At 54.7% G+C, this 21,548-nt stretch overlaps 6 protein-coding genes across 6 annotated transcripts; 4 read left to right on the top strand and 2 right to left on the bottom strand.

Moving 5' to 3' along the window:
* Positions 1–352: 352 nt before the first annotated feature.
* On the top strand, positions 353–1,720 carry AB675_633 (Alcohol dehydrogenase 2; the record flags this gene model as incomplete). The annotated part of the gene is made up of 6 exons (XM_018146623.1): positions 353–577; positions 637–706; positions 760–965; positions 1,011–1,063; positions 1,117–1,554; positions 1,606–1,720. 6 exons carry the CDS (start codon positions 353–355, stop codon positions 1,718–1,720), a joined length of 1,107 nt encoding a protein of 368 aa, XP_018005585.1.
* A 712-nt stretch (positions 1,721–2,432) lies between these two features.
* On the top strand, positions 2,433–6,035 carry AB675_632 (uncharacterized protein; the record flags this gene model as incomplete). The annotated part of the gene is made up of 1 exon (XM_018146612.1): positions 2,433–6,035. One exon carries the CDS (start codon positions 2,433–2,435, stop codon positions 6,033–6,035), a length of 3,603 nt encoding a protein of 1,200 aa, XP_018005877.1.
* A 610-nt stretch (positions 6,036–6,645) lies between these two features.
* AB675_631 (uncharacterized protein) lies at positions 6,646–9,512 on the top strand (the record flags this gene model as incomplete). Its single annotated transcript, XM_018146602.1, has 6 exons — positions 6,646–7,450; positions 8,091–8,110; positions 8,160–8,201; positions 8,270–8,582; positions 8,618–8,678; positions 8,756–9,512. The coding sequence occupies 6 exons, from the start codon at positions 6,646–6,648 to the stop codon at positions 9,510–9,512; spliced, it is 1,998 nt and encodes a 665-aa protein (XP_018005770.1).
* Positions 9,513–10,219: 707 nt separating this feature from the next.
* On the top strand, positions 10,220–11,356 carry AB675_630 (uncharacterized protein; the record flags this gene model as incomplete). Its single annotated transcript, XM_018146592.1, has 1 exon — positions 10,220–11,356. One exon carries the CDS (start codon positions 10,220–10,222, stop codon positions 11,354–11,356), a length of 1,137 nt encoding a protein of 378 aa, XP_018006060.1.
* A 72-nt stretch (positions 11,357–11,428) lies between these two features.
* Positions 11,429–13,692, bottom strand: AB675_629 (Na(+)/H(+) antiporter; the record flags this gene model as incomplete). Its single annotated transcript, XM_018146580.1, has 7 exons — positions 11,429–11,767; positions 11,822–12,160; positions 12,208–12,361; positions 12,525–12,677; positions 12,730–13,017; positions 13,070–13,523; positions 13,572–13,692. The coding sequence occupies 7 exons, from the start codon at positions 13,690–13,692 to the stop codon at positions 11,429–11,431; spliced, it is 1,848 nt and encodes a 615-aa protein (XP_018005387.1).
* Positions 13,693–16,589: 2,897 nt separating this feature from the next.
* Positions 16,590–18,939, bottom strand: AB675_628 (uncharacterized protein; the record flags this gene model as incomplete). The annotated part of the gene is made up of 2 exons (XM_018146569.1): positions 16,590–18,447; positions 18,500–18,939. The coding sequence occupies 2 exons, from the start codon at positions 18,937–18,939 to the stop codon at positions 16,590–16,592; spliced, it is 2,298 nt and encodes a 765-aa protein (XP_018005484.1).
* Positions 18,940–21,548: the final 2,609 nt, after the last annotated feature.

Below are 21,548 nucleotides of genomic sequence, written 5' to 3'. Positions count from 1 at the left end.
CTGTTGGAGATCTGTGACGAGAGCAGTACTCTTGAACAGATCGAGTCAGTGCCATCCGTGTATCGCTTTCATGGTTGCGAGCACCATGTTCCAGACCCTGCAGGGTGACGCCAGAACGCGTGCAAAAACAATGTGTCTACCCCGCGAAGGAATTGAGTTGCGCCTGCCCCTCCATACTTTTGCTGCGAGACACTGTATATAGGTAGGAAGCTGCACCGCGTGGTATTGCAGTTCATCATCCGAAGAATTACTACACGTTCCGTTCTTGTACATCCTCGTCTGTCCCACGTGCAGCAAATAGCAAAGCGTCTCACCATCCTAAGCTCAAACATCAGAGAACAGTTTATCGAACATGGCCACCGCAGAGATCCCCAGCCGACACAAGGCCCTTGTCTACGATGAGCCAGGCAAGATTTCCACCAAGATCGAAGAGATCGAGACACCCAAGCCAGGCGTTGGCGAGGTCCTAGTCCGCCTGACCCATTCTGGCGTGTGTCATTCAGATATGGGAGTCATGACTAATTCGTGGTCGTGGCTGCCGGCGCCAACGCAGAAGGGCCAGGTTGGTGGGCATGAGGTCAGTACTGCCCTTGTGTGGCTTGCGCACTCTCGACGTCTTACTCACCAGCTTCATAGGGCGTTGGCGAAGTCGTGGCTTTTGGACCCGGAACTGAGAGCACCGTTCTGAAGAAGGGCCAGCGAGTGGGTAAGTACAGCATTCCTAGAATCAGTACAAGGAAGATGCTAAAGTCAGCTCAGGAATTAAATGGATGGCATACGCATGCACGCAATGCCCGGCATGCCTCGCTGGCCTCGACGCGAGTTGCTCAAGTGGCAAGATCAGCGGTTACTACTTCCCAGGAACTTTCCAGCAATATGCTGTTGCACCTGCACACTACGTGACCCCGATCCCTGACGGCCTTCCAAGCGATGTTGCAGCTCCGATGCTGTGCGGTGGTGTTACAGTACGAAACATTTTTACCATCTGTTGCTTTGACTGACCAGTCCAGGTTTATGCGGCTCTCAAAAAGTCTGGTGCGCAGCCGGGTGACTGGGTCGTCATGTAAGTTTTCGATGCGGGCGCTCTGGCCGTAGTCCGGCTAACAATGTTGTTAGTCCTGGCGCCGGTGGCGGTCTTGGCCATATGGCTCTCCAGATCGGATCGAGAGGCATGGGCTTCAGAATGATCGGTATTGACGCCGGCGAGAAAGAGAAGCTTGCCAAGGAGTGCGGAGCTGAGGTCTTCTTCGACGTGACCAAATATGGCAAGGACGCAGACGCAAGCAAGAAGCTCGCAGAAGACGTTAAGCAAGCCACTGGAGGACTAGGAGCGGCGGCCGTCGTTGTTTGCACGGCCTCGAACGTTGCCTACGGGCAAGCTTTGTCGTTCCTTAAGTTTCACGGTACGCTCGTCTGTGTTGGCGTACCCGAGGGCGAGCCAGAGGTCATTAAGAATGCTGATCCAGCTACCATGCTCGTCTCGTCGCTGCGCATTGTGGGCAGTGCAGTCGGCAACAGGAAGGATGCTATTGAGACTTTGGACATGGCTGCACGGTAAGTGATCCTTCAGCAAGGCTCCGAGCTCAGACGCTGACGACACCACAGTGGAGTTGTAACGACCCGTTTCACGACCGAGAAGATGGACAAATTGAACGATGTCTTCGAGCGGATGGACAAGGGAAAACTCCAGGGCAGAGTGGTGCTCGACCTCAGCGACTAGAGGGCGCTTCTTATGCGCTCGCTATGTCGGCTGTGCATTAAGGCAGTCGCGTCAAGTGTCTACTTCAGAAATACTTAGAACTCCTTGTACAAAAGAACTTGCACAAAATATCGTTCTTGAGCCATGTTCACCGTGTCTGCCTTGCGGTCTTTCTAAGCATCCTTGCAGGGTCGCCCGACCGCCGTCGGGCTGCAGCTCCAAGCCTTTAAGCCGCGCCCAATTTCGCTGCATGTGAATGACAGATGTGGGGGCGGAATCCAACGTGAACTCATCGACTGTTGAATCCCGGACTGCGTGTAAGCGATAAGTCGTTCCTGCACAGCACTGATCATGCTCGCAGGGCAGCGACGACTGCTACTGCGGAAGCATAGCTCCACAAGAGACCGGATGAGGCCGCTCTGCCACAGAGCATTATGAGCTCAGGCTACACACCACCACCATGGCAGGCTCCGCCTCGTCGCGCCGGTGGATGGGGAGACCCTCGCTTCTCGCAGAATCAACCTCACCAGCAGCAGCAATATGGACACTCCCATCAAGCGTCTGCGCAGTCTCCGATCTCCCCGATAAACCCCCAGGCTTTCGCATACCATCCTCCAGAGTCGAACCAGCCTGGCGCATATGGAGCACAGCCGCAGTTCGGTGCGGGTCAGGGACAATATGATACCTCTACGTGGGGCGTGAAGTACAATCAGAGCTCGGGCCAGAGTCAGCCATGGCAGAGCGTGATGAGCGACCCCCGGCTCTTCCACCGCGACCTACGAGCACGGTCAACACGCCTGGTCCTCAGTACGGTCCACAGTCGACGGAGCAATGGCCGGCATATGATGCTTTGCAGTCGCAGCAGACATATCACCAGCAGCAACCGTCGTGGTCGGGTACATATGATCAGCAGTCAACCTACAACCATGCTGCGCCGCCTCCACCTCCACCTAAACCACCAGTCTACGAGCAGACGAATCAGCAATACTCACAACCGGTCGCTCCGCCTGACCAATACTCCCACCACCCACCGACACACCATTATGACCCTCAAGCATCTGGCAACCCGTATGATCGCTACACTCCCACTCCAGGCCCAATACAAGGATCCGCCCACGACCCAGCTCCGGTGTCACCGATCGAGCCTGGCTCGAACAGATGGCAGGCCTCTCGACCGCCGGTGACATCGTCCTTTCAGGCACCTGCACAAGCAAGCGCGCCTCCTAGCTCGAATCACTTTTACTCAACAGCGCTCGGCCCGTATGGCGGTCCTTCGGATTGGGAGCACTTCGGCAATGAGGGCGCGGGCAGTCCAGATGCTGCTACACCTGCATCTACCCATGTAAATCCGGCAGCTGACAATGATGTGCTTCCGCCGCTCCCGACAAGGAAGCAGTCTGTCCCCACAGTTCAACAGTCTCCTCCCAAGGTGTCAGCGAAGCCAGTACAGGCATCTCGGCACGGAAGCGAGACCTCCTCGACCATTGGGCAACCTGTTCGGCGGACAGACACGATTGACGGCGTCATCAACGCTTGGAGCGCGCCGCTAAAATTCGGCCCGAAACCGGATCCCAGCCTCGTGGACAACAACAGCTCAAGACCCGTATCTCGCGACTCAGGACGCAATGATCCGCCACAGGAAAGAATAGTCGAGGTCGTCAAAGAGGTCGTGAAAGTCGTAGATCCCTACGATGATCTACAGCCCGAAGTCAAGGCCTCGTTAAAGCGGTATGCCGATATGCTGCGCAAGGAGTCGGCGGCGGAGACGGACGAAGAGAAGTTTGCGGCGTTCGAGGCTTTCATCAAGAAGGAGTTGAGGCTGAGGGCGATGTTGTATGGGATGGACTCGCCGTTGCAGTTGATCAAGACTCAAGAGAGGACTGCGATACCTGCTACAGTGGTGAACACTGCTCCAGCTCTTCCGTCTGTTATACCGCCGCCTGTGCCTTTGCCCGCCCCGGTGCCATCAGATGAGGCCAGGTCAGAGCCGAGAACCCCCAATCCAGCTCCACAGTCGCAATTCGTGCGACCGGTGCGGACATCTTCTTTGTCAAAGGCAGAGATCGTGGCACCGATGCCTCCCAGCTCAGTGGCAGCCGCTGAGCCTTTGAAAAATGTCACAGAACCTGGACCGAGTATGAGTGGCATGGCGTCCATGCTCAAGGACTCACCACTACGAGATTCACCAAGCAAAGACGACTCCTTTGTCATGGTTGGAGCTGATGACGCCGAACAATACAGCCCAGGAGGCCGTCCGCGCCCAGTCAAGGTTGCAGAGGAAGCATACAGTCCTGGTGGCAGACCAATTGTACGTAGCAGCAAGAAGCCCACCACAGACGCCAAACACGTGCCAGAAATCAGCATTCCAAGTCTACCACAAACAAAAGCGAACATAATGTCACCAGGCGCGAATGCTCCCATGGTACTTGAGGATTATATCATGCCAGGCTTGCCTTCACCAGGTGCAAATGCACCGATGCTCGTAGAACCGCCAAGTCCAAATCCTCCTTCAGCATCAGCTAATGCTCCGATTCCTGTCGAGGGGTCAGGTGCCTTATCGAAGCGGTCTAGTACCGGGTCGAATCTCAAATTCGAGCCTGCCAGACCCGTGTACACACCATTTCGCTACAATCCATCAGTACAGGCACCACTTATGCCTGCCGACAAGTCATACTCGTCGTTACGGAAAGATGGTGAAGCATCTGGACGCTTGCTGAAACACGATTCCAAGTCTTCAGCAACGCCTGGTCCAGCAACTGCAGGCTTGACACCGCCTTCGTCATTGCAGCCACCTGCGAAGATGCAAGACGAAGCATTTATTGGTTTGATAAGACAGCAGAGTACGGCTGTGAAGAAGCAGAAGCCGAGCCTGGATGCTGCCCCTCTCGTTGCATCCCTTCGTCCCGGCACTCCTGCAGGGAAAGCGACGGCCTCTCCTCCAGCGACTAGTGCCGGCCGAACAGCCACACCTATAGCCGCTGCATTACGACCCCGTACGCCTGCGACTCACCACGCAACTCCTCCGCCACCACAGCAGACCGACCTCAAAGGCGCCATCGCCTCATTACGGGCGTCTCTGCCAGCCTCAGTCCCCGACGACTATGGCCAATCCACAAACGACAAAGTCGGCTCAGTCAAGACCCAGATCGACGCCATCCCAGATCAGTTCGGCTTTATCCACCAAACTGTGCTTGCATGGGATGACCGCAACCGACAAGTGCGCAAACGCCTGGACGACGAACGTAACACTCGCCAAGCCGACTCCGAGGCCCGCATCGATGACATGTTTAACGATAACGAAATCGGCTATGCGGACATTGGGGAGCTGGAAGCCGAGTTCAAGCTCTCAGAAGCGCGTCTGAAATACGATGAGGACAAGGACGAGCTGGACTCTTTCACCCGTGACGTGTACGAGACCGTCACAGGGCGGCTACAGTCCGAGCTGGCAGAGCTCAATGCTATATACACCACCGCCGTAGACCTCCTCGATCTAGAGAGCGAACCTGCCAGCCAGTGCCTGAAGCACTCTTCCACCAGCACCAACGCGCCTCCAGAAATGGCCCTCCTGATGTCGCTTCTGCTCACAACCTCCACTAAGATCGAGATCCGCCAGCAGAAGATCGCCGAAGCAAAAGTGGAACGCGAACGTCGCCGCAAGCGCTTGGAATTGACAGTTTTGTACACGAATGGGGACACGCCTGCGGTGAAGAAGCTTGAAGCTGAATTCGCCGTTGCGGAAAGGATGCAGGTGTTGCACGAGGCTCGCGAACGAGACAATCGGGCTAATAAACTGATGGACACGTTTGATCGGGCGACTGTGAGGGTTGGGGATAATCAGGCGTTGGTGGACGAGGTGCTGCCGAAGGTGAGGCACGTAAGGGATCTGGTAATGGCGGCAGCGAGCGACGATCCCGATACAAGCAATTCTGACGTGCTGTACGGCGCCCAAGGTCTTCGTCCCACACTCACTCTTACCCAGTCCACCATCAATATCCTCCTGCTCGACTCCCAAAGACTGTTGACGCTGTCGCAAGTCGCGGACAGCCAGCTCAACGACGCGGACTACGCCGTCAGCGTAGCGGAAGCCCGGGTGTCCAATGCTGAGAGGACAGTGTATGAGAAGCTGAAGGAGGAGAAGGAGAAGGAGGACGCGAAGATCGTGGAAGATACACAGGGGCGGGTTGGTGCGGTGGGGAAGGGGATGGAGGGTGTGGCGGAGCTGTGTAGGGAGGTCGTTGGGAGGATTGGGGATGATGGTGAGCATAAGGTGAGGTTGGAGAGGGCGCTGGAAGAGGCGAGGAGGCGGAATGAGGTGAAGGACGGCGTTGGCGGTTGATGACAAGAGTTTTTCCGGCGAACTTCTCATACAGGGGTGTTCCGAAGCTGACGAGGCTGTTGGGCATGTTCGAATGTGGTATGATATGTCGTTGACCGATGTTTTGTGGCCAGCGACTTGGGAGCGTGGAACCTTGGGAAGCGTTGGATATCTGGATGAGAAGAATTCTTCAAACACAACACTCCTCTTCGTCTATTGACAGGATCATCGTGCCGCCGCCTCGTCCGATTTGCTGGGAAGGCCTTCCTGGGTGTGGTAAGGCTGCGAATCAAGCATCGAAGCTCCGTGCAGATGGCTCCAAATGCCCTCAGTGAAGCCTACACAACTGATTGCTGCACAACACGTCGTCCGGGTAGCGGAAAATCTCGGCACCCGCGCCGATGGGGTCGATTTGCTCAGGTTCAATTTTCGGCTTCAAGATCCGCAGACTCGACTTACAATTCGAAACACTTCAACACGAGAGTTCCGCTGATCGATACGTATCAACTCTTTGACCCCTCGAAGACCTTGTGCTGGCTTGCACTGCGAGCCGCCTCGGTGTTTGTGGTTTGAGTGTGCACTGCGCGCTCGCCACTGTTTTGACTCTACGGGGTCATTTTCCGAAAACAATATGTCTACTTCACAGACTATTACCGGCCCATCGCCATCACGCGCCCAGCGTCCACTGCTGAATGCAGCCACGCAACAGCTGGACGGCCCAGATGTCAGCATGCCGATGGCTGTCGCTGGAACGTGCGACGATGTGGGTTTGAGAGGTCAGCATCCCAGACTTGCCAGCCAGATCGCTAACATCGAGCGCACAGGTGAGCTTGCCAGATTGCGCGCTGCGAATATGGCACTAATAGCCCGTAATGGCGAAATGCAGAGAGAGGTTGAGCAACTACAGGCAGACAATCAGGCACTTCAACTCCGATGCCTTCGAGCAGAAGCGGAACGGTACTCCGATGCACGCGATACTGTCATCGAGGACGACAAGCTGTCCTCACATCAAGACTCGGAGGCGACTGGATCCGCTCATCCAGCTACGCGGTGGCAGCTGCCTGCGACCGAATCCACTAGCAGGTTAGGCACAGACGATATCCGAAGACTGAACAAGTGGCGCCAAGGTTCACATGGCTCGAAGCCTCTGAGTAAAGGAGTGCGGAGAAAGCTCAACAGACGACGCCGTCAGGCTGAGGAGAGGTACGATGCGATCCAATATGACGCGATACAGGACAAGGGAAGTGATTCCAATCACACGTGCTCCTGTCCACGTAAGCCCATCACGACAGAAGAGATAAGCCGAGATCAATCAAAGTGTGCCATCGTGGCAGCCCAAAGCATCCTTGGAGTGCCCGGCGGCATACATCCTGGCCAGATCATCGACGACTATCCCGACCAATTCATCGACGAAGAGGGCAGGATCATGTTCTATTGTCCGCCTAGGCCTCCTAATGCTCGGCAAACAGGCACATTGCCCCATGGCTCAATACTACGCGAACTGCCAAAGGAGTCCCGTAGTGCCAGACATTGGGAAGCGGTGGAGGAGGCGCTTGCTCGTGGGCAGACTACTTGCATTGTGGCTTCTGCTAGATAGTTGAGATTGCACGGCGGAGAGCGGCAATGGCTCGATCAGTCGTACCATTCCCTGTTTTTGCGGAGCAATAGCCACGAATCGACGACGCAGGGTGACCAGAGCTGATAAGGAGTCCTGACCATAGATATACTCCCAGTGTTGTAGCACGAAAGGAAACAACGAGACGTTGTTCATGGCGTAGACTCGGTGTCTGTTCATATGCCTCCTTCTCCGTATCTCCAGACGAAACAGCTCCTCAAGGCGCGATCAGGAGACTTCAGGTACGTCAGGCGAACCTGAGGGGCCCCGCGATTGCCGCACACACGTTTGTCAACGGCAGCGAAAAAGTCTTGGCACAGACGTTTCGACCTGCTCGATTTGAGGATTTCCCTTCTTTTGTTTGCCACTTCGTCCTTCGCCGCACGACGACGAGATCATCTTGGTGAGTCCTTCCCCTGTCGGCACGATCAGTCTGAGTGTATACTAACAGTTGTCTGTAGCCCAAAAACTGGCACATTGCGTAAGCCTCTTCCGCGGATGCGCAGCATTCAAGACTGACCAAGACTTAGCAGCTGTTCAGGCATGTACGATACGTAAAGATGGCTGACAATGTAAGCACTTACCACCCAGCATCTCTCCTTCAGAGCATAGGGCCACAGGCAGCTGATCAACCGCACAGCGACAGGTTAATACCGAGAACTCCTCGCTAGGCGGGTCGAGTTCTCGAAGCGAAGACTCCTCGCTAGGCGAGTTGAGTCTTCGTGACCGCTCCTTGTTGCAACATCAGGGTAGCGCTCCCGCTTCCGGTGGGTTTCTTAATTCTTTTCCGATTGACGGCGCATACGCGCGTGTCTCTCGTGGTGTTGACTCTTCGAGTGCTTGCCAAACACCCGCTGCGGCGGATTCTTACGTTTCGACTTTTCCGGCATCTGCGAATGATGCGGCAAGAGCCTTTGCGTCCATGCAAGAGCTGGATAACACGGTGCTCCTATGTCTATGGGTGTTGATGGCACTAACGACGATACAGGCGAGCCAGGCCAGCGTCCTGGACTTCGCGGAAGGCCGAGTGTTGACCGACCGGCTGCAACGTGAGCGCCGTGTCGCTCGCGACGATCGATGACCTGACGATGGCCCAAAACACTGACTCACGTGATGCGATCGACAGGAACGAGCAGCTGCGGTCCGAGATGCTCTCGCTCAAGCGTCGAAAGGCGGAACTTAGGTACAGAGAGGCAGAATCTGAGTTTGCGAAGGCGCAGCTTGAGGAGAAGAATTGGCAGCTCATACTGGCAAACCGGCGGGCACAGCGGCAAATTCCCGAGCACCAGCGGTGGAGGTTGTGGGAGAGGGCATCTGTCAGTCGTGCCACCGATCCTGGAAGATACGAGCGGCCTGCTACTCAAGTCCAGGCCGCGCCTATAGCAGCTGATTCAGCTGGAGCGGCTAATCGAGAGGCCTGGAAACAGCAGCGTGAGATCAGTCCGTCCGACCCATATGGCAGGGTCCCTACAGACGAGCTTAGAAAACTGCGTCGGCCACGCCAGAACAACACTAGCATGACAACTTCGCAGGATAGTATACGAGATCGGCCTAACAGAGTCCCAGAGGATAGGCCAAGCTCGCGCAGCACCCCTATACGATACGCAGGGGAATCGCCTGGGCGTGAGCCATCACCAGATCAAGAACCCGGGCCATCCAGGCGTCCGCTGCAGGGATCGCAAAGCGTTGTCAACACCGCTGGCGACATGTCTGACCAATTGAATCGGTCGGTGCGGGAAAGTTCCATGAGGACGGCGCCGCGATTTTCTGAGCGCAGTTCAGCCGCCATGTCAGCCGAAGACGACGAGCCGGTTCGCCCTTGGCGCACAATATCGTATGCCAGCCGGCGCAAAGCGAAACACAGACGGCAATACTGGTCATAGCGCTGAGACCACTAGAGCGGCCTGGTCAATCCTATTGCTAGAGTTGGACAGCTCCTGGCAGAGCATAGTATGCTCCTCGGATCCGGTTAGACTGGCTGAACCGGTTGGGCGGATTTGGGCGACGATGTGTGAAGTGCTCGTTCGCTTCCGCGTAGGAATATCGCTCAAGACGACGCTCTGATGCGGCCGCGCCTCATGAGACAGCGAGCGCAACATTGTGCCGAACGAGCAGCGTTTTCACAGAAGAGGAACACGAGAAGCTGGTGCGCGACGACATAATTAGCTTTTCTTGGCGCTGATTGGTGCATGTGCTCCTGCCAAGACTGGGGTAGTAATGACTCGGACTGACACTTGTGAGATGGAATGTCATGCATGAAAAGTCGTCTGTGTCACAATAGTTTGCTGCTTATGCGAAGCGAGCCCGATGTCTAGCATTATGGGAAAGCGTCTAAGGTATATTCAAACAAGCAGTGGTGCATCACGGTTTTGTCTCAGTCGACACGACATTGATCCCTCACCCACTCGACCATAATGGACACACTACCGCGCGAGATACAAGATCACATCGTTCGTCAAGTATCCGAATTTCGGCTATGGACTGCAACATCGACGTTCTGTGCTCTTCGTCTATCGTGCCGACAGTGGTCAGAGCCACCAATCGCGTACCTCTTCCGGCACTTGCGTCTTCACCTCAATGGCGAAACAGCATGCTTGGCAAAGTTGTCAGCGATCAGCAGGAACCTTCCCTGGCGAAGCACGTGCGCCGCTTGACGCTGAACGTCGATGATCTCCTTGATGATCTCACACGAGCCGAGTGGCAATGCTGCCCCATGCATGCCTCTCGAGCGACTTCAAACCGCTTGCCAGCCGCAGATGAAGAGAGAGTCTCAATCCTCCAAAAAACATTGGTTTGTCGCCGTCGCTGGAGGGTGGATCTGTTCTCGGCGATCCTGGACAAATTTGCTATGCTAGAAGATGTCGATGTTCGTGTCAGATTTCCCGCAGACTCAGCGTTGTTGCCGGAATCTGTAGCCCAAACCCTCGAGGCCGACGTCGTCGCTACAATCACGGACGTCGTCTTCGTTGTCTTGCCCTCAAAGCTACTCACGATGAAGAGCCTTATCATCAAATCTTGCCCCGAGTCTACGTGGCAGCGAGTCTCGCGAGGGGACTTGACTGGTCTCCGTGGTTCTCTGGGCTCTCTAATCGCTGCCTCAAGTCTACTGAAGCTGCAAGTGGAGATCTGGATCCCTTATGCCGACAGGTATGCAGGACCATATCAGCCAGAAACGCCCTGCCCGGGTGCCCACCGACTGAACACGATTTCTTTCCAAAGCTTGCAAGAGTTGCATCTGAACTTTGCGGTGCGAATTGGTGATCGCACCATTCCTGCTCAGCGAGCTCCAGTGGAGCAGTGCAGGGCGTTGCTCAGCTCAAACTTTCAGTCTCTTCGCGTACTGTCTCTAAATGGGTTCTGGTTTGATGATCAACAGCAGCTGAGCACGTTCCTTGTTCGGTCCACGCCAGAGCTGCGGAGCATCACTCTTGGCTGCACTACTCTTCAACGAGGCCTTTGGTGGGATTTCCTCACAAGCCTGCGTGACTGTCCACATCTTGACCGTGTACGTCTAGTAGGACCTGTCCTGCGTGATGCTTCATCGCTCAGCTGGCGTCTGACGCCGAAAGAGATTGATCCGCGTCCCCTAGACTTCGGAGATAGTGTGACACACAAAGAGCTGGAGGATTACGCTACCCGAAGGTCAGAGATCGATCCTCGCCACCGCCTGCGGCCAGACATCGAGCGAATCATCGTCTGGGGCGCGCCTCACGAAGTCGCGCTGTGATTCATACCGTTTTCGGTACCATGTACCAGGGCTATGGACAACGTCCAATTCCGTCCTACTTTAATCCGCGGCCTACACCCATTCACTCTTCTCTGGTTTGGAACGGCTTCCTCTGCCTGCAGATGTGGGCGTTTCCTCGTCCTGACCGGTTTCTCCTCTCCTGATCACAGACTGATCAAACGGATTCGGCCATTGAAGTACAGTCTTGCGTCTTGCGACGCCGACGTCACCAGCTCCCTCGAGTTTCAGCTGCGCGCTCTCCCACACCTGAGTTCGACGGCGGTAGTCCTCCACAGCATTCATATTGAGCTCAGCTGTATTGTAAGCACGCGAAAACCTATTGTTCACCAAAACAGATCCATGTCTCGAAGCGATAGCGTTGTTCGGAAGCGGATTGTTCTCCGACAGTACCTTCAGAAGGTGTTAGCACTTTGATCCGTGGCATGCAGAGACTTGGGTCAATACCTTGACTTCGACGGGTCCGTCTTCATCCTGAACGGGTTCAACGCCTCTGAAGACATAGAATGCGTTCAGCGCAGGGATTGACAAGCCATGAAAGACTATGGAGAAGAGTACAAGCCAATACACCACGGGAACCATCACACGAATCAGAGTGCGCTCTTCTTCAGTCTGAGCGTCTTCGAGATCCGGAAAGAGGTGTTTTGCATGTTCGACATAAAACACAGCGCCGATTCCGATCGGACCAAAATAGCCCATGAAAAGTGCTTCTTTCCAGTCGCGGATGCACGAGGGCATCAGCCTGTATGTGGCAAAGATGGCGGGCAGACGGCGAAACAACATTACCTGTTTGCGTCAGCGACAGGTGTCCAGAGCTCATGGAACCTACTGACCATGACACCAAGTCCAATCAAGCGAGGAACTGTCAGCCCAGTGCCATCCGGATCTTGAAAGTCTCGCCACGGAATGATCATGCCAATGTATGCAAAGCCGCCCAGATTGAGGATAACGTCGATGGCACCATTGACCTCATCATGTTTCCTTTCACTGAAGAATTCATCAGCCATGTCTCGGGGAAGGCGTGGAAGCTTGAAGACAGATTCACAGGTCGAATGAGAGCACCTCCTTTTTGACTGAGACATATGCTCAACGCAACATTCAGAGTAGCGCTCATTTCAGGATACAGGTTTGGTTGCGGGAAAGCACTCACCACTCTCGGAGAAACTCGCCATCCCAGTTGAGGATACTGCCAGCAACGAAGCAGGCCAACAGGTCGTCGGTAACAATCAACCCGCAGGTGCCAATTGCGAAGAGGCCAATAGCAGTAGGAACAAGGAGGTAGGACTCAACGTCAATCCACTTTCTGTGCGGCGTTAGCTTGAAGCATTCAGCGAGGGCGATAACAATCTCAATACCTCTTGCTAGCGAAACGCGTGGCGAACAGCATGATGGCACCAACGACAGCTCCGTACGCGATCGACATGAGGACGAAGTATAGCCATGTCTCGAGTGTCCAATTCTTTAACGCGACACCGATCCCACCACCATGTCGGCCGAGGTCGCTCGCGTCGGAATCACCAGCACGGGCGACCAAACTACTCAAGCCTCGCACAAAGCTCTGTCCGGTCCCCAGTGCCTTATTTGACTCATACTCCGCAAGTTCAGCGTCTAGTTGAGGTGATTCAGCGTGTCTGATGAGATACCTGCATTTCAATCAGCATCCATGCCCCGGGAGGACTATTTGGGTTGACCGACGTAGCCAGCATGAGGAATGGAAATCCGAAGCCATCGTTAGCTCCAGCTTCAGCCGATATGATCTCACGCAAATTGCGCCGGACGAATTTGTCCGCGAAAGGACCTTTAGCCACAGCTTGTGAGAGAACAGGATCGGTGCTGGTCACAAGCGAGCCGATTGCCAAACCAGACAGCAGTGTGATGTTAGGTACCATTGCCATCATGCAAGCTGCCGTAGACAGCCACATGAGTGTCATGACGACAATGAGGACGATGATCATCTCCTTCCAGCGGTACCAGGTATATTGGGCAGGCAATTGGTAGCCTGCCATTACGAGCTGAATGCCGATAACGACGCGGGTCATACCGAGAGTGATATCTGGTACTTGCCCGATGATTGCGGATCCCCATTTCCTGCTGTCAAGCCAGTTGATTGCAAGTGGTCCCATGATCGCCCCGAAGACGAATGCAGGTACTACTTTGATCAGACATACAAGACCACATAGGCTTGGAGAGAACTTACGAGCTTCTCCCAAGTACCAGTGGTTCTTCAGCTTGATGGAGATCAATCCGAAAGCCGCAATGAAGAAGCCGAAGATTCCTATGACGGTGTTCAATTGGCTCACATCAAGATGGATGGCCATTTTGGCGGGTGCGTTGACGCTGGCGGACTTGGAAAGCGCTAGGGTGCTGTCGAGTCGAGGGTATGTCCTTCAATCGAACCGTTGGATGTTCACGTCTTTCGATTCCGATCAGCGGACCGTGGAAGCCAAGGCTGCAAGCACTTGACAATTTCAACAAGAGCAGGCACCTCGCCGAGCGTTCATGGCAGTTATGCACCTAGGAGCGAGCCTGAAAACAGAGCAGAACATATCATGGCCCAGAGTGCAGGCTGGAACGGTTGCGTATATGAACCAAGGGACCTCCTGACCAAGATCCTGAGCGGGCCAGACTATCAGTAGCTTCTCCACCAAAAGGGAATGCTGAAGCGGCTCCGCGTGCTGAGATCGTCATGCATCATCACGGTGACACGTCAAATATGTATACTCTGTCTGAAGAGAGGACCGGAAGCCCTATCCACGCAAACGGATGAATTTCAAATGGATGCATGAGACGTGCTCTGCTCGAAGTGCGCATCGAGCAGTTTTCCTTGCTATCGACACCATGTCGCTCTCCTTATCATCACAGGAGCCAGGATAAGGTCCGGATCACTGCAGAAAAGCTTCTCTCAGTGCTTCACTTGATTCCCGTGTCATACACACCTGAGCGGGTGCAACCCGAGCTGAATCGAAGCTCCGTCTTCCCGGTAGTTGCTTTTGACGTCCTGCGAGGCCTGCAGAGCTACCACGACAATCGCGCTGTGGCGATTAACTGCACCAGACAAGGTCGGCTTGTGCTGAGGAGCGGGCCAGCGTCTCATACACTGAGTAGAAACCAACAACCATGGCGGCAATGCGGCTGAGATAGGTGGAGAGAGCAATCATTGAAACGCCAATACCGCCGACAAGGGACCTTGTATGCCGCGATCCCGCTTCTGATACTGTCGGCAAGGTAGAACGGACTCTAATAGTGCGATCAGAGCTGGTATGGATCTTATGCGGCGGCTGGCGGTGCCTGCTTGTTGGCCAAGGTCTTGGACGAGGCGGTTCCGCTGTACCAGACACCTCGCCAAGGTCCTGGGCGGAATGCTTGTCTACTTCGGAGCCTGGGCACAGCGAGGTCTGCGAGCAAACCTTTCTGATGGAGATACTGCAGACCAACACTGAGCACCTGAGCACTCCTGTTGCGCAGCTCATACTTATCGATGCGCCTTGGCCGAGTCCGATTCCTGAAAATAGAGGTGGCAGGACCTTGAAGGAGACACCAAGCAGAGTCCTTGGCACAATACCGGATACCCGAGCACGCAAAGCGGACGCTAAGAGATTTCTCGGACAGTGACAGTGCCAGCGCGCTTCCGTGGAGCAGTGTGCACTTACCGGATCTGCAAGCTTCGCACCGCTCCGATACCTCAACGCGAGCAGAGGTCGCCGACGGAGGGCTTCCGGCTGCGTTCTCATGTCCGAGCCAAGATGCAGATTTCCGCAATCTTACGATGTACAGTGGTCCCAAGGTCAATAGTCAGCAGCGACATTTCTAGATATGGCACGTCTGTAGCATTGTATCGAGGTTCATCCAGCGCCGTTCCGCGCCCGAAGGTTACAACAAACTTCCCTGCCGACAGACACTCAATTGAGGCTCATTGCAAATCCGTTGACTCGACCAGCCAAACAACATCGGCCCTTCAGCGCCGTCCCGGCCCGGAAACCATGTTGGATAGCATCCGTTGAACGATAGCTCCCAGTCATAGGCCACTCGTGGAGAATAACCCAGAGGCTTCCGCAGCATTGCAAACTATTGTCGAAGAACAAGATTGGCCCTATGGCGTTTAGCGTGTGCGACATGAGCTGGCCAATGTTCGCACGGACAACACGAGGATGTTCGCGGAGGAGAGAAACACAAGCAGAAGCGTTTCGATCAGTGCGGCGCCGGTCAGGACCACGAACTCAAGTAAGACCGGATGACTGAGATTTCAGCAGACCGGATGACTGCTACGAACTTGCCGGGCCAGACGTCTTCTGCAGCACTGCAGGAGCGATCAGCCGACGGTGTTCGCACCTGCCCCTGTTGCTACTTTCGGCAGCAGTAAGGGCGACCGGCTGACGGGATCGCACCTGCCTCTTCAGATAGCGTTATAGAGGCAGGAGCGTCCCGGTCACGGCATTCGCACTTGCCTCGCCAGACACCTTTTGCAGCACAGCAGGAGTAATGGACTGGCGGCACCCGCACCTGCTTGTCCATACGATTCCTGTGGTAGGGGCGACCGGGGGGTGACCTTCCTGCGCGGTACATTCATGACCATTGACGGCAGGAGCGCGGTATGGAAGTCGTGACCGGAAGTCGACAGGTCAGATCGATAAGGAGGAGTCTGATCAGGGCAGTTAGTACTCCGGAACGCGCTGCAGCAGCATGGTTGGCCGAGACCGGCTGACGTGGTGACAGGAAGCCGGATGACAAGCAGTCTACAGAGGAGACCGGATGATCAAGACTTTGGAGCGGCTCGCTATTGCCGGATGACAAGATGATTGCAGCTCAGACCGGTTGATCAGCTTCTTGGCCTCTTTGAGTGGTGACAGGAAAGGTGCGAAAGCAATAGTGGCTGAACGCGTGATGCACAGCTTTGCCTCGTTGGCGCTAAAGAGAAACGAGTAGCACACTTTAGCAGGTACCTGGAAATATACGGAAAGGCATGTCGTAAGAAAATTGTGTTATAATGTTCGAAGAAGCGAAAGAGGGTTTTAATGCTGCGATGAGATTCCAGGAGACACCTTTCAACCGCAATGAGTCCTTATTGCAGCTTTCTCGCACTCCTAGAATTGTCACACATCAATTAGGCTTATCTCAACAAGAAGTCCGCTATGCTCAATTCATGATCGCTGTCCAATTCTTTCTCTCTGTACATGACGTTCAAAACATTCAAGATAGCACTCGTGGATGGATCCATTTACAGCAGCGCAGCACCCAAGAGCGCCGCAACACCCATCACAGCCCATGACACGACAGCGTTGCTGCTGGCTGCACCCTTGTAGTCCGACACAGGGGAAGCAGGCTTAGCCGGCGCGCCTGTTGGGGTTGCGACCGCTACGTCCGCCCAAGTGGACGCGGTGGGGGCGTCGACTGCCTTCTCTGGGATGACTGAGATTGTCGTTGGGATTGCAGCAACGTCGGACCATGCCACAGAGGTCGTTGAGACAGGGCTGACGGGGACAGACGCGTCGGTCCAGGAGATCGAAGCGGTCGAAGTAGAAGTCGGCTTGACTGGTACAGACGCGTCGGTCCAGGAGATCGCGGCGGTATAAGTAGAAGTCGGCTTGACAGGAACTGACGCGTCGGTCCAGGCCAGCGTGGATGTGGTGGAGATTGGATCAAGTGGTGCGTCTGACCATGTGTGGCCGGGGTCAACTGCTTTAGTCGTCGTGGTAGTAGTCGTGGGGATTGCAACATCAGACCACGTGTAGCTTGCGGGGTCGACGGGCTTGCTGGTGGTGGTACTGATGCTGACATCAGACCAGGTATAGCCGGCGCTGGTGGTCGTGGCTGTCGTTGTGGTTGAGAAGTCGACATCAGCCCAAGTTGTGGTCACGGAAACTGGAACGGTTGTCGTGGTCGTCTTGGTCGAGAAGTCGACATCGGCCCAAGTCGTAGTCGCGGAGACTGAAGCGGTTGTAGTGGTCGTCTTGGTGGAGAAGTCTACATCGGCCCAAGTCGTGCTAGCGGAGCTTGAGGTCGTGGTCGTGGTCGAGAAGTCAATATCGGCCCAAGTAGTACTGGCGGAGGCCGAGCTGCTGGTGGTAGTCGAAGAAGAAGCAGGCTTCGTGGTAGTGCTCGTCGTCGTCAAGGTCGAAGTGGTTGTAGTAGGCCAGGGCTGGCTGTAGCTCGTGGTTGTGGTGGTCGAAGACGTGCTAGGAGAAGTGGTGGTAGACTTGCTGGATGTGGTGGTCGCCGAAGTGGAGGTGGTAGAGGTAGGTGCCGGGCTTGACTTGGATGTGGTGGTTGTGGAAGTCGACGTGCTCGTCGATGTAGGCCAAGTCTTGGTAGTTGTGGTTGTTGAAGTTGCCTTAGATGTTGTAGTCGTGGTCGTGGTGGTCGTAGTAGACGACTTAGTAGGTGTTGTGGTAGTAGTGGTCTTGGTGGTGGTGGTTGTAGTGGTAGTGGTGGTCGTCACCGGCTTGGGACCCTTCTGGTAAACTTTGATGGAACGGAAATCCCAGTACGCCTCCGAAAAGGCAGACGGGTTCTTTGCAACGTATGCAGCACAAAGCGACTCTCCAGTCTTCGCAGCGCAGCCACTGCCCCACGTAGCATCACCATAATCACCGCAGAAGGTAGTATCAACGACCAGACGAAGGTTCTTGACGTTGATATTGTCGACGTTGCAGCCAGGGCCGGCGAAGGAGGCGAAGGGAGAGCCCCACTTGCTTGTGTCTGGTGTTCCATCTGTGATGTCTTTCGGAATCTGTTGACGAGGGAAGAAGTACGTGTTCATAACGTTCTGGTTCGTCCACTCAAGGGCATAGACACCGCCACCGTTGTCATTGAAGGCATTACCGTACGATACGGCACGGTTGTCACCAACTTGGCATCCGGTAGGATTAGGAGTCTGACCAGACCAGAAATCCTTGTTGTTATAGTTGCAGTCGGGTGTCTTCAGAGTGCCGTAAGGTCCTTGATTGGCGCTAATTGTACACTGACCACTGACATGTGCCGCGGCAGTGTTGGAGGTCACATCGTTGGCGCCTTCGATGATGTCAATCTCTCCATATGTTGGCCACGGATCAGGTCCCAAGGTCCAGAAGGCTGGCCTATCAAACATGTCAGTACCAATACTCTCGACCAGACCGCGACTACTCGTACCATGTACCGCATCCTGCTGCAGTCCCTCTTGTATACGGCATGTGGTTGATATCGGCAATGAACAGACCATACGTCCACTGCTTGTTAGACTCAATACGCAGACTCTTTCGGCCGATACCATTTTGTCCATAATAATCTGACTGCGACGAGGGTGCCTTCAGCTTAGTGGTGGAGTCAACGCTGAGTCGCGCGCTCTGCGGGCTGGCAGAGTAAAGACCCCCAGCATCCTTGCGGCCGACGTAATTGACAAAGCCATGTGTAGGGTCCGCCTTGTCGAAGAAGGTGAAGTTATCGAAGAAGCTGGTACCGGTAAAGCTTGTGTCCAGATTATACTGTAGAGCAGGGCCAGGAACGGCAGCAGAGAAGACAGGAGAAGAAAGCAACGCTAATGTAGAAACGAATGTGGTGCTCGACCTCTGAAAGAATGAAGAGGACGGCATGGTGGCGACCAAAAGAGTGAGGTCTGGTAAAGAGTGACTGGAGTTTGACTGGGACGTTCAACCTGCGGAAGGAAACATCGTACTGCTTACCGTTCTCATCTTGAGTATATCAGATCAGATCGCTGCGCCTCGAACGGACAAGGCTACTGAACCTTTCGCGGAGCCTCAAAACGGCGTGCCCGAGATGTTCCATATCAATTTCAGTGCAAGGTGCCATGTGCAGACCCGGAGACTTCCATGAGGTCTTGTTGACCATAGAACGATCTAGGTTGCTGAAGAGGATGCCTGGCGGATCCAGAGCAACAGTTGAAGGACGAATCATGACTGTGACAGGAGCCATCCCTCAAATTCGGGCGTCGGCAGGGCAGAGCTGACCTGCTTGCCTGTGGCTTCCATGGTCTCGAATACGAATTTCATTGAGGCGTGGCGTCGCTGGCGTCAAGCTTCCATCGAAAACCTGAGGGTTTTGAGCGCAAAAGGGGAACGTTTGACGTTGAATTTGTCCATCGCTTGGCAATATTTTGATTAAGCCTGCTCATCGTGGTATAGCGTCAAAGTCAGTAGTGTAAGCACCCGACTTGGGGTCTCGGCTCCTCTGCAAAACCCCCTTACGCACTCGCTTCCTGCCGAAAATATCATCATGTTGTATTTTGCAGCCGACACGTGGGGCTTGGCCATGAGTGACGAGTCGTTGCTGGCGGAACCATCGGCTCATCTGCTATATCAATCAGGACAGATCTTGCCTTGAGGGACGCAAGGACTACCAGCGAGTCGTTTGAACTGTGCTGCAGGGTCAACCACGATGCTCCTGACCGAAGCCTCCTGATGTCTCGTAATCAGCACCTCAAAATGCTAGCGAATTTTGCCCACGAGCCAGGCACAGTTCCCGATTTCAGGCACCGTCGTGCGCAGTTCGGTTCGTCCATACCCCTAGTGACGACGCCGTTGAACTCCCAGAGTGCAGCCGAGACCTATTGTGATTGGCTTGAGCACGGGCTACTTCTGTACAGCCGAACCGGTCAAGCACTTCAAGCAGGCAATTTAAGCAATTTGACTCCTTGTCAATTTCATCACTCGCGTCTTGCAACCCCTCTACGTTGCCTTTATGCTATTCTTGAGTACGCAGACTCGCGCGCTACACCATCCGCCGTGGCTCCTGGACTGTGGTATATTCCAGACCTGACCTCGCTTCAAGCACTGAGCCACGCAGGAACGTCGGCAGGCGCCTAAATTCGAGAGTGTGCCGTTTCATTTCAGGCTGACTGACGACTGACCATCAGGAATTGAGCATGATTACTGCATCCGATCACAGTGGCCCAGGAAATGTTAACACCGTCGCGGAGCTGCACACACCGAGATTGCCCCAGTCCGGGGAGAGAAGAGCTACTTACTACGAGTTTGTGGGTGCGCCGTAGCGACCTTCGCGCCAGAGGCTACCCAGGCAACCTTCTGGTTCAATGCGTTTTCCGCATCGTGCTGTACCCTCTCGAATTATCAATTGCCGTCCAGAGGGCCCCTGGACTGGGACGAACGAGAGTGGAATTCTGCTTATGAACGTCGAAGTGGTTCGACCGGCTGTCTGGTAATTTCTTCATTGCCATGCACGATCATTTACTCTGTGAGATCTCAAGTGGGGCATGGCGTGAGGAAGCGCACGCCTGGCTGTGCCTGAGGCACCGACTTCCCCAAGAAGCGCGGACTTATGTTGTCGAAGCAATTGGCTTTCGCAGCTCTAGTGAACGATGATAGATCGAGGCTGATCATGGTGACGGGGGCCATCTCTGGTCGCGAAGGTTGCCCCAGCCGCTCAAAACCGTGGAAGGGTATGGCGAGCTTCATCAATACCATTGCTCACCGTGATGCACATGTACCTGCCAGGATGAAGGGCCCTGCAAAGCCCGACGATGCCGGTCGGAAGTAGGCGCCTGTAAGAAAAGCTCGGCTTCACTCTTGCACAGTGTTTGTGGTGATGGTAACGTGGCACCCAGGGAACACTTAGCCACCTTCCCAGGTCCTCGCGATGTCCTCTCGCCGTCATTCACAGATCTCTTATGCTGGGCGGTGGTTGCGTGAAGTTGCATTGCACCTCCATGCTCTGCAACGATGAAGGTAGGATTGCTGCCACTCAAAGCTCTGTTTAGGCAGTCTGACTTGCCTAAAGCAAGCTGGTTATAGATTTATCTCGACGTTTTCATGAGTTGAAGTTGTGATAAACTCATTTAGCTCTCCTGGACTTACGAAGCACCTATTTCTGAATCTTGTGCACCAGCTTGCAGAGCGGCAGGTCTGGAGTACTGAGACTAGTCACTGGAAGACCGCACGGGCTATAGACATTCGTCTGGCCAAGCATGTAGCTCGTCCTTCAGCAAGCCCGTACTCGTGCCCATTTGAGCATTGAATACTCTCGTACTGTTGTCATGGAGGCAGATCAGGGAGTGCCTGGATGGGTAACCTGCAAAATGCGGAACGAGTGCTTCGGGTCCACCGCGGCAAAATTCTTATCGATAAGGATTTAGAAAAAGATTCCTCAATGCACCTGCAATGTCAACACGAGGCATTCTCTCGCCAGCACCTGCCAGCATGTCTAAACCATAGCATGCCCATCAGCG

Source organism: Cyphellophora attinorum, assembly GCF_001299255.1.
Source record: "Cyphellophora attinorum strain CBS 131958 chromosome Unknown Contig1, whole genome shotgun sequence".
Lineage (NCBI taxonomy): Eukaryota > Fungi > Ascomycota > Eurotiomycetes > Chaetothyriales > Cyphellophoraceae > Cyphellophora > Cyphellophora attinorum.
The sequence above is the reverse complement of the archived record's forward strand: the minus strand, read 5'-3'. Positions and strand labels throughout refer to the sequence as shown.